Here is a 12,202-nt window from a genome sequence, read left to right on the forward strand (position 1 = left end):
GTATAGCCGACTATGAGCTCTTTCTTTATGTCATATTTCCTGCAAACATTTACAAAAGAATTGAAGGTATACTCCCCTCCTCTATCTGATCTGAGGACCTTGATATAATGTCCACATTCTCTTTCAGCTTGGGCTTTAAATTCTACAAATTTATCAAATGCTTCAGATTTGTTCTTTAAGAAATACACCCATGTCCTACGATTGAAATCATCAATCAATGTCATGAAATAAGTACTCCCCCCAATGGAAGTAACTTGCATAGGACCGACTAGGTCGGTATGCACTAACTCTAATGGATATCTAGCCCTCCTAGAATTTCCAGAATGAAAGGGAAGCCTATGTTGCTTTCCCAAAATACAAGCCTCACACTTGTCACAAGAATTTTCTACACGTGGCAAACCTTCTACCATTCTTTTATTTGACAATAAATTTAAACCAGCATAGCCAAGATGACCATACCTGAGGTGCCATAGCCATGAGGGGTCTTCAATCACACTCCTTAGAGATGATTGTGTGGGAGGTGCAGCACAAACTTGAGATGAGAAACATGTCTCTATCCTCAAGGGAAACATTCTGTTCTTTGTCATTTGAACTGCTGTAAGTAGGTTCTTGCTCCCATCCTTTTCTTGAATGACACACATGTCATTCTCCATCAGCACTTTGTATCCATTTTGAATGAGCTGACCAATGCTCATCAAATTGTGCTTCATACCAGGGGCAAAATACACATTTTGTATTTCCTTCTTTTCACCTTTCTTGGTGCGGACCATAGTAGATCCTTTGCCCACAACTAGTAGGGTTCCATTGTTACCCATCTTAATTTCTGATTTGAAACTCTTGTCAATGAATGAAAATAAGGTTTCATTACCACTCATGTGGTTGCTACATCCACTGTCAAGGTGCCAAACCTCAGGGCTTCCTTCTTCACCAACATTACACATGATGAAGGCAGTGTTTTCACCTACCATATTCACATCAGCCACATTTTCTTGTCCTGACTGATCTTTCTGCTTCTTCCAAAATTCATTTGCATAATGCCCATATTTATGATAGTAGTAGCATTCTACATTACTCTTATTTGAGTTGTAGTTTTTCTTACCTCCTCTTGAAGTAGTGTGTGAGGTACTTGCTCCATCTGCTCTTCCTGAGCTTTCTACTACAATATTTTTTTGTCCTCCATTACCTTGGCCTCTGCCTCTGGAGTTTCTGCCTAAGCAATTTCTTCCTCTCCCCCTTCCTCCTGGATTTGATTGAGCCTTGAATTCTTGCTCTTGGGTAGAAGAAGATGTGGATCTATTGATCCTATACTCATGGGTTTGAAGAGAACCCATCAACTCATCCATTGTCAAAGTAGTGAGGTCTTTTGCCTCTTCTATGGTCATGACCAAATGGTCATATTTATGAGGTAAACTCCTCAATATCTTCTCCACTATCCTCTGCTCTTGATAGTCTTCTCCATTTGACTTCAGCTGGTTAATCACATTGGAGGTCCTTGAACTGAAGTCTGCAAGTGATTCATTCTCTTTCATCTGAAGGTTCTCAAACTCCCTCCTTATATTCTGTAGCTTTACAGTACAGAATTTATCAGTCCCCTTGAAGTTTGTCTCAAGGATATCCCATGCTTCTTTTGCATAATTTGTTGCTGCAATCTTTGGGAATACTGTCTCTGTCATCGCTACTTCAATCAAACTTAATGCCTTAGAATCCTTCCTCCTTGACTCTTTCAAATGAGTCTTCTGTGCATTTGTAAGGGCAGCATACTGAGTTGGATCAGTCACATCATTGAATCCATTGACCACAAACTCCCACAAATCATTTTCTACCATAATGGTTTTCATCTTCTTTGCCCATGTATCATAGTTTTGCCCATTAAAGGATGCTAGCTGCTGCCATATCTTTCCTGCATCTCCTGCCATGATAAATATCCCAAGAAAACAAATGCCCTAACTCACTGTGGATGTGGGGCATCAAAGCTCCGATACCATGTGAGAAATATTAAAACAAACAAAACTCACAACCTAACCCTAAAATTAATTTCTCGAGAGCAACTATTACCGAGTGATAAGTTTTACTTGGTAACCAAAGAAAAGTAGATGACAGGAGAGGTTACCGAGTGAGCTCGGTAAACACACAACTCGATAACCAAAGGATACCGAGTGAGCTCGGTAAATGAAGAGCTCACAATTCGATAACCAAAGAGGGTGTGATTACCGAGTGAACTCGATAGACAAAGCAATTATTGAGTGAACTCGATAGACGAAGCGATTATCAAGTGAACTCGGTAGACACTGCAGAGAGGAGCCCAGTAGATAAAGGCACCGATTGAACTCGATAAAGACTATAAAAATTAAAACTCAAACTAAAGAGCAAACTGAGTGATAGACTTCCAGCGTGAACATTTCCACCATTAAAACCAGAGACCCAAAGCTTCAAACTTTCAAATAAACTTCACAAATACAATGAACAAGAAGCAATGGAATCACGTATGCCTGCTTGCTTACTATTCAACTCTGATTTAAAATATTACAAATCTGGGAGCATTTGGCTTCAACTAGAAAACCCTAATATAACCCTAAAACTTCAAACTTCATAAACTTTAAACTTGCAGCTCTAATGGCTGCATACAATAATGCCTGGAGCAATCACTGCTTCAACAGGACGAATGAAAACAATAAACTATGAACTATGAACTTACAGAATGACAAGTAGAACCATGTGCAACTGCAGGCACGACAATGATTCCTTCTGTCTCTGCAACGACTGATCTGTTGATCACTTTTCTCTCTGCCTTCTATGCTCTGCAACTTCTTCTCTGTCTACTCTTTCTACTCTCTGTCTCAACTTACTTATTGAATGAATGATAAAACATTCCTTTTGTCTTCAGCAAAATTATTTTCCCTCTCATTTTTCAATTTCAAAATCTCACCTGCCCGTAATAAATTTTCTTAACTTTCAGGGTGGTAGGTGGGCATTTGGCTCCAGGGACAAACGGACATCTGCATTAAATATTCCAACACTAACGTCATTAATTCTTTGTTACAACAGATTAAAAAATGGTTATTTTGTCTACTCCTGAAACATAGAATCTGGAGGTTCAAGGCCTTTGGCTTCCGATGCTGCCTCAGATCGCTTCCTACTTGAAGTTTCCCTCTGTATTAGATGAACAAGGGCTTGTACAACGTCTGACATTGGTGGTCTAAGTTCAGGCTCCGGCTGGCAATCAATAAAAGAAATCAGATACTTGCAACCTATAAGGCAAACACAGAGTATGATAAAAGCAATTGTTACCTGGACACATAAAGAAATGATGTTAGCAAACCGTGAAAGAGATTTAGCAGAATACATTCCTTTCAAAGAAGGGTCAACCTTCTTGGATAATGCATCGATATCATGTAGCTGGGGAGCTGCCCATGTCACCAGTGACTGCTCTGTCCTAGGCCTTGAGTTGTTTCCATATAACATTAGATTAGATGTACAATATACAAAAGAAACAATATATTGCCAAGTTAATTTCTTTCAAAATATCTTTGTCCAGATGATAGCAAGAACTGTCTTCATCTGTAAATATTTTTTACCCAGGAATTTAACAAAGACTCTCACCCAAATCCAATAATGACATACCTATCCAAGGGCTTGCGACCTATTAGAAGTTCCAACATTACAACACCAAAACTGTATACATCACTTTTCATGGTATAGGTTCTTGACATTGCGAATTTTGGGGGCACTGTAGCATGGCATGTGAGCTGGAACCTGAATGTAGCATAACATGCCCACACTTCAAATTTTGTTCATCAATAGTAAGCCCCTATAATATACAAGTCGCAACCCTCATCGTAAATAGAAAACCCATGTAATCTAGAACTAGTAACCCTGAGCATCTAATGTAAACAAATTTCAGTATTTATCTGTCTGTCAGAAACAGGTGATGTAAGAGTAGCCAAACCACAGTCAGAGAGATGTGGATTGAGTTCATCATCCAGTAGAATATTCGTAGATGTGAAATTTCGATGAACAACAGCAGGTTGGAAAACTTCATGCAGGTACCTGCAGTAAGAAACTGATTATTAGGTGCTCCCATGAGTACTACTTCCGTATCAAAAAAGAAATCTAACCAACCCCTTAGCAGCATAGAAACTTTCAGATTTGCAGAACATACTCAAGAGCCTTTGCTACACCTAGAGAAGTCTTGACACAAGCATTCCAAGAGAGCTTCTTGTTAAGTTCATCTCTATAGTGGAGCATCTCATGAAGTGTGCCGTTACTCATGTATTCATATACAAGTAAACGCTGACCATGTTCAAAACAATAGCCAACAAGCTCTGTAATGTTGCCATGCTAGAGGTTTGAAATATTTGCAACAAAATCTAAAAAGTCTTCATCCTTTTCCAACATGGAAGCTGAGCAGTCAAGCTTCTTTATGGCCAGCAGCTACAATCAAAAAGCACAGCTTTAGTATAACTATTGCATAAAAAGGCCTATATAATATTGTTAATGAGTTCTAATCTATCAGATTACATACATTAGTCTCGTCCTCACCCTTCCTACTAGAAATAGGTGTCAGAATCCTTCATTGTTCAGCATAAATATTTGGCCATTTGAGCTGAAAAAACAAAAAAAGGCTTTTCCATTTCAACAGAAATTTTTTATACAGTTTTGATATTTTGAATTATTCGTCTTAGCTGGTTCTACTGAAATACATATTCCCATCAACCATTAGTACATTACCATTCCAAGAGTATTGATAGTACCACTATCTCTCCATCTTTATGTTCACTTTTGTTTCATGGTATAAAAGCATTTAATTAGTGTATACCATTGGAAATCAAAACGTTCAGAGAAGTTGTTTAGTAACGATATTCAAATAATTAAAAATCTTGGCATTATTTGAAGTAAACCCTCAATGTCTAGTGTTTGATAAATTTTATCCAAATGATGTGATGCAACAGAAAATGGTGTAGACAAGTATACATGACACTTGAGTTCAAATCCCTCTTTTGTATTAAAGAGACCTATAAATTAGAGGATACTTAAGCATGAGAAAAAATAAACATCCCCCTGTTGCCCTTCCCAAAAAACATCTTGCTTAATGTTGCCCAAGTTTCCATTCATATCTTTTGCTCTAAATTTTTTGAGTCAAGATTAATGTCAATGTCTTGAGTCTGAGTCTAGATTGCCTATAGGATGATCTTTCTTCTCATCATTTCTTTGAGTCAACCTAATGCGAGAATCATATGAGCAATGCATCAGTCCAAAGCTAGGTGATTAGGGTTTGGAGAGTTTGTTATGCATTATCCCGATGAGAAGGTCTAGATATTATGCTAATTCATATTTCCTTGTTCTTAATCATGTTGAAGGCCAAGATTCATTTGAGAAGTAGTTCTTCATGAAGACATTTCTAAATCTCTGAGAATTTTTAACCTCATGGTCAAAGGTCTATATCTAAAGGAAGTATACATTTAAAAGAGATCATAGACATATATAGAGCAAATGCAATAGAGAACATCAAAGATTGACGCTAAAAGATTGATATACATATCGTGAGAATAAGTCAGAAGCAAGATTAGTTAAATTCAATACCAATTGAGCACTCAAAAATGCAGAAATAGAGAAAGAACCAAGTCAAAAGTGGTAAGACTCTTTTTGAAATGAAATTGATGGTTAATATTTAATCTGCATGTATACGTTGCAAAGTTGAAAAGTCAATTGAATGAAAGAATGTGTGATATTGGCTAGTTGAAAAGTCTACATGCTTACCTGTCAGATTGGGTCCCATTCAAATATTAAACAAAAGTTGAATGCCTTCAGTCATTAGAGCTTACAAGATCCATGATCATCGTTATGTCGCTATTAGAAGTTGTTCGATCGATATTCATAGAAACATTACGACGATTCAACATGTGTCCTAAGGGACTCATTATATTTCATGGGGTACAAAAAGGTCGATGTTAAACTTTTCAGGCAATGAAAAAGTACCAATTGTTCACCATGGTGTTTATAGCCAGAAAATGGACCCACAATGCAAAGCAAAACAAAGGGTTAAGACCGTTATCGCCACCATCAATTCAAAGAAGATTCACAAAGGTTATTATGTCATTATAAAAAGATGCCGATTTGAAAGTATATGTGACAAAGCAATGTGAAGACATGTTTCTTGATGGGCCTATTACATTCTATATTTGTCAGAACTCTTCACACATTGAATTACTACCATCTGTCTCCCATGATGTACCAAGTTGGAAAGTGGACCCACGCCATGAAACAAAGAGACTTAACATTTTTTTATTACCACCATTTTTTTTATAGCGGAGTCAGTAGATGTGGGTTCATGCTCCAGTGTTATTGATTCATAGCCTAGCATAGAGTCATGTGCAGAGTTAGGTGATGACAGTTGAGGCTCTCTTAGGTGATTGGGATGTAGACAGTATGGACACCTCTAGTGATTTGTTGGATGATGCTATGAGTTGCACCGGGTTTGTCAGATATTGGGTGATGATTGTGAGGAGGTTGTGGATGAGTCCTAGGATTGATATTTACAAGATCTTACTATTGAGGTGGAAGTTGAGGCATATGGGGAGATTGATATTGCAAGGGTTTCTATTTTTTCAAAGGAGTTGTTTGAGGTACATAGTAGCTGTATCTCAGATGCAGAGTTGTGCAAGGACAATAGAATATGTATGAGTGATCATGTAGTGGATAGTTTTGATTCAGTTTCCTATCATAACACAGTTAGTGAGACACAGAGCTTGCATAAGAATCGGGGGTTACAAAGGCATCATGTGACCTATCAGATGAAGGGGAGTGATAGTGACATTTCTTCATCTCTTGATCATTATGATGTTATTCTTCATATGCTAGCTACATCTGGTTGGGGTGCTCCTGTGTTAGATGAGCATAGTGATAGTAGTCTTTCCCTAGTAGAGGTTCATGCACTTCAAGAGGCTATTAGGATCTTGAAGCATACTTACTCTTAGTTAGTTAATGACAAATATTACCTTCTGGAGTGGGGCAGCACCTGCTATGAGATGTTGTTAGGGAAATAGGAGGAGGTGGTTGAGCTCACTTGGGAGCTAGAGGTAACAGTAGACTCTCTTCAGTATACTCAGTTGGCTCTTTAGGAGTCACAATCACAATTGGATGAGATTGCCATGGAGTTAGAATGGGTACAATCAACACCAACCCCAAACCATATTAAATTACATATTTTTTTTGGTGGTGAGTTTGCTTCTATAGTTGAGGATGAGGGATGTAATGATGTGGTGAACACATTTTTTTAAGATATGAGTGTAGTATGTATAGAGGAGGCAAGAGCATCAGTGGAGATAGGATCTCATGGTGATTTTCTTCCTTCTACTAGAAGTGAATCTATTTCTTTTTTTCTTATAGTTGGTAGCATTGGATAGTTGGCATTGTCACATTTTCAGAGAGATTAGCTATGGATTGCAAGGGAGTAGATTGATTCTTTCACATATAATTTCTATTGTACTAAGTCATTCATGGAGTATTTTCTTGAGAGATTAGATTTGCAAGAGGTTTCATAGAGTATAACTAAGTGTGCTCTCATTCGGGGCTCTCGTGATTTGATGATTAGTGAGGAAGACTGTAAAGACCTTGGCTACAATGCTTCCCAATAGGGATTTTGTGGTTGGGCTTGCTAAGAGGGTTACCCAAGATCCTGCCCAACCAATAGTTCAGAGTCAGAGATTGGAACCATCTTCTAATTTCTAGTTTGATGATGATGGTCCCTTGATAAAGATTGGGGGTTTTTATTGGCATTAAACTATGAGGAGTGCTCATCACTTTCCTTTCAACCAACAGGTGGAGGACTTGGTTTTCAATGTTATGGATGATGACAGTAGGTTTGGTATTCATTACTCCTGTAGAGGGTGTACATCTCGGCTAATGGAGGGAGATTCTGAGATATAGAGCATTGTGAAACACTTGGATTTGCTAATGAATGCGATGAATCAAAATCACAAATAGATGACCCAACTTATTTCAAAGCCGAGATTTGAGGAAAGAATGATATCACTTTTTCTAGGAGCGAAAGGTGATGATATAGTTGTGACTTCAAATTTGTGGGACATTTCTTATGAGACACTACATGAGTTGGGTACAATTGATGTGGAATGTGATGAGGATTTATGTCAGGTTAAGTCAGATGATGATGTTGTTGGCATGAGTTCCCTAGATCATGTATTTGATGGCAATGAGACGATAGTGGGAGTAGGAGCATACAAGGATACTGTCATATCGATAGCTACTTCTATGTTGGTTGAACCATCCAATGAGGAGTTTAGTAGTATGTAAGTGATTATATATGTGTGTTCTAATGGTAGTACACTTGTTATTTTTGATGAGGTGAGTAGTGTAGTATTAGAGTCATGCTATACTATTGATCAACAAAGTGTTGATGTTCACATCATTAATAATCCTATGTTTGACATGGATGCAACATTGTCTTATGACAATCCGTTGTTTGAGGTTGATGTTTATCACTCACTTGAATGGAGTTGGGCTCAATTTTCACCATCTGTAAAGATTCAATTTTGTGCTGTGATAGTTAGTAACATTCTTGTGTCCATAGATTTTGACATGGCTACACCTATGGTTGACATAGTTGGCATGAGTGCATATGGTTCTCCTGTAGCTACATCTTTTCAAGGTATTGTTGATCTGAATTCCAATCCATTGTATATTATATGGGTGAGAACCAGGATGAAGATATTTCTTGTGGGGGATTCTTCTGGTGATATTCTAACTCCTACATCATTAGCACAAGTTTTGAGTGCTATACTACAAGTTATGGTGTTGGTCTTGATGATGTTAGTGGTACATAGTTGGTTCAATGTTAACAGCGGTGTCACATACAACTTCATTTGGGATCCAAGTGGAGGTTGGAGTTCACTATTATTGTTGGATTCTTTAAGGACAAGAAATCTCAAGAAGGGAGGACTGTAATGACCTCATCAGTTGCCATCATCAGAATTTAAGGGATTAGCCTAATATTGGACCCTCGTAGGCTAATGAGGATGGTTAGAGGGTCTTCTGAGGATTGATTCATCTTCAACTATCATCGATTTATGGATTTAGCCTTTGTTCAATGTCATTTGGACTCAATTTGTCATACTTACTATGTATAGTAAATCAGGGGTAATAGAGATGGACCTTTTCTATTTTTAGAAAGTGTATTTGGTCACATGGTGAATTATGAGGAGATATTCCTAGACAACGTGGCAATTAGATAAGAATTTCAAGAGATATTAAAGTTCAAGTGACTTAAGTGATTTATTTAAATATTTTAATGTTATCAAGTTATAAAGTTACTTAAGTGACTAAAAGACAAAATTGGCTTTTAATTCCACATTGCCTAATTGTTTGTGTCTTCACTCATATCGAGGTTATTAAAGCATGGAACTACATTGGGATGGACAACATGCATATATGTTATTATTCAAAGCCTTATTAGTTTCTTAAATGTGATTGTGCTCTTCTTAAGGACGAAACCCCTTAGGAAGTGGGAAGCTGGACGTAACCATAGTCTTCTTTGTGAGTTTTGCACCAAACTTGAAGTTTACTGGATAGTAGGTTCATTCATTACTAAACAACATATTTTATGTTCGCTCAGTAGTTCCTTGGGTAAATGGTTACTTCAGAAGCTAAGTAAAGACAAAGTCAAGAGTAGAAGAAAATAAAAGGTGCTCAACGTAACTCTCCAAGCCTTATTAATACTTGCAGACTGTAGCATAATCAAAGGTGGAGGCTCAATTAAGAGAGGAAGTTCTGCAAATATTTCTAGCAGCTACATAGTAGGAGACATGGGTTGTAGTATTGAGATACAGGTCTATTCAACTAACTGGTAAAACAAAACTAGAATTCCCTTGTCATGTCTCCTTCTCCACACTAGTGTTATGGTGCCATGTTAATCTATCTCCACATCTAGATAGATTAATGACATTACCTATTAGGATGCCTACCAATCACATCGGATATTTTATCTTAAGTACTTTAGTTATTATCCTAAAGTGTGTGGATAAAGTTACTTTGTGTTATAAAGTTATTTACTTTATAAAGTGACTAAGTGACTACAGGACAAAATTGTTGTTTTATCCCACATCCCTTATTTCAATTTTTTTCCCCCACTTCGAGGTTATAAATAAGGGACCTTGCATTCGGATTTACTTACAAGGAAATTATGAACTCAATATGTTGATGTTTTTGGTTTCTTGAATGTGACTAGTTAGAAACTTTGAGGATGAAACCCCTTGAGTTTAGCTTTTTAGAGGAAGTTGGACGTTTCCCCACTCCTCATATCAGGATTGTCATGCATTGCAGATAAGGGTTCAGACAATGATAGGAGTCTGCATATGAAGTTGGAGCCAAGCTATTGATTTTAGGAGCTTAGCATTGGGAAGACTTGTAGTATACACATAGGAGCTCAATGAAATCGCATTAGGTACCCCATGACTGTATTTTTTAGATAAGCCACCATTTGTATGTTGTGTTGTCTACTAGTGTGAAATCATAGGTTCAAGAAAGCACCAAGCTGGACGTCATTAAGGAAGCCACGATTTTGGAAGGGCCTGCAGAATAAGGGGGTTACTGAATGGAGAGAGGTCACAGTAATGTTGGTTGTCAAGGCACGAAACAGGTTATAAGCATCCCACAGCTTGGACGGTAACACATAAGTGGTTGGATTTCTTTAAGGGGTTCAAACTACCATTCATTTAGCTAGGCAACAGTTAAAGATTTCAAGGGTTAGTTGCAAGGAATGAAGGTGATTTGATGGATTTAACACTCTTGAACTCGCATGGGTTGCTCACTCTAATATGGGTATGTGTCTACCTCTTCTCACATTATTGAAAAATAATATTGTATCATTATCGAGTGTACTCTAAGATGCTATCTCCTTATAGTAATATTCATTTTTGCTTTGATTGTTGAGCTTAGACGTTGATTGGTTATATTTGGTGGAAATCAAGGTCACTGATTATGTTTTACTTGCTTCATAATGATTACTCATTTAGTATTGATGTAGCATTTTCAGAGTTTGCATAATTATTGAAGTGTCTGAGTTTTTTCATGGAAAATGTTTGATGGAATGCCTTAAACCAGTTCATAAAAATATTAGACAGAACTTGTGATGTTTATTACAATGGTATCAGAGCCACAAGAGCTACCATCTTTTGGGAAATAATAGAATTTTTGTAGACCAATTTTTACCCAAAATGACAGTCGAGAATGAGTAAAAGACAACATAAATTTAGTCACCTATAGCCCAAACAAGTAGGTTCTTTAGATCATATCGAGATTGAAGATAATTTTATAGTGGATGAGGAAATAATATTTTGAACAAGTGAACAAACTGATATTACTCAACAGGTTGATCGCTTGGGATAGGCTAAACTGGAAAACAACTTTCAAATGGCACATAATGAGATAGAAAAGGAATGTGAAGTAAGGGAAACATTGAGAGCTATCAAACATGGACAAAACAACATTACCAATGCTCTTCAACAACTAGTAGGTACTATGTAGTAGTTGGCCCGATACATAGAAGACCTTTGAGCCATCATAGTGGAGGTGGTAGTATAGTTGGGTCTCCCCGAGCTACTAGAGCTCCCACACATAACATTGACAGGGCCTTAATGCTAGTTTTTATTGTAGAAGAAGAAGCAGTACCACCAGCAACCCCAAATTTATTACCAGACAATGTTATGTCAATGTTTGATAAATGAGATTTATTTTTGGACCTAATTGAACAAAATCTGACCTTTTTCTAGTATTTAAATAAAAAAAGAGAGGCTGATAGACAACAACAAGATTGGAGACTGAGGGCACCTAATAGGGACCTAAAACATGCTATGACCAAATTAATTCTCCTCACCTTTGATGGTAGTGGTCAGACATCCGCTAGAGCTTAGATTTACAAGCTTGATACCTGTTTGACACATAAACCTATGGTTGAAGTGGAAGCCATTAGATTTGCAACTATGCACCTTGAGGGAGCTACATATGATTGGTGGCATCATGGATTACTCACCCGGGATCATGGCCTCATAATTTCATATGAGATATTCAGCTCCAAGCTGATTACTCACTTTGATAGGAAAGATATTGAAGTCTATTACAGGGATTTGGCTCAGTTATGTCAGAGTGGGTCTTTGGATAAGTTCATTGATGAGTTTTAGCGTATATCACT

General features: G+C 37.4%; 1 protein-coding gene across 1 annotated transcript in view; it reads right to left on the reverse strand.

The window, feature by feature from the left end:
- Nucleotides 1-12,202, reverse strand: part of LOC149545614 (protein STRUBBELIG-RECEPTOR FAMILY 8-like) — a 67,958-nt gene that overhangs the window by 30,272 nt on the left and 25,484 nt on the right. The window contains exons 2-7 of the mRNA XM_089793811.1: nt 4,160-4,338; nt 3,893-4,047; nt 3,622-3,727; nt 3,289-3,439; nt 3,080-3,213; nt 2,927-2,996 (exon numbers count right to left, since the gene is read on the reverse strand). Of these exons, the coding sequence (XP_089649937.1) occupies nt 2,927-2,996; nt 3,080-3,213; nt 3,289-3,439; nt 3,622-3,727; nt 3,893-4,047; nt 4,160-4,338 (795 nt within the window). The remainder of the gene's footprint in view (nt 1-2,926; nt 2,997-3,079; nt 3,214-3,288; nt 3,440-3,621; nt 3,728-3,892; nt 4,048-4,159; nt 4,339-12,202) is intronic.

This window comes from Cupressus sempervirens, chromosome 7, assembly GCF_028749045.1.
Source record: "Cupressus sempervirens isolate cs-2001-9-10 chromosome 7, ASM2874904v1, whole genome shotgun sequence".
NCBI lineage: Eukaryota > Viridiplantae > Streptophyta > Pinopsida > Cupressales > Cupressaceae > Cupressus > Cupressus sempervirens.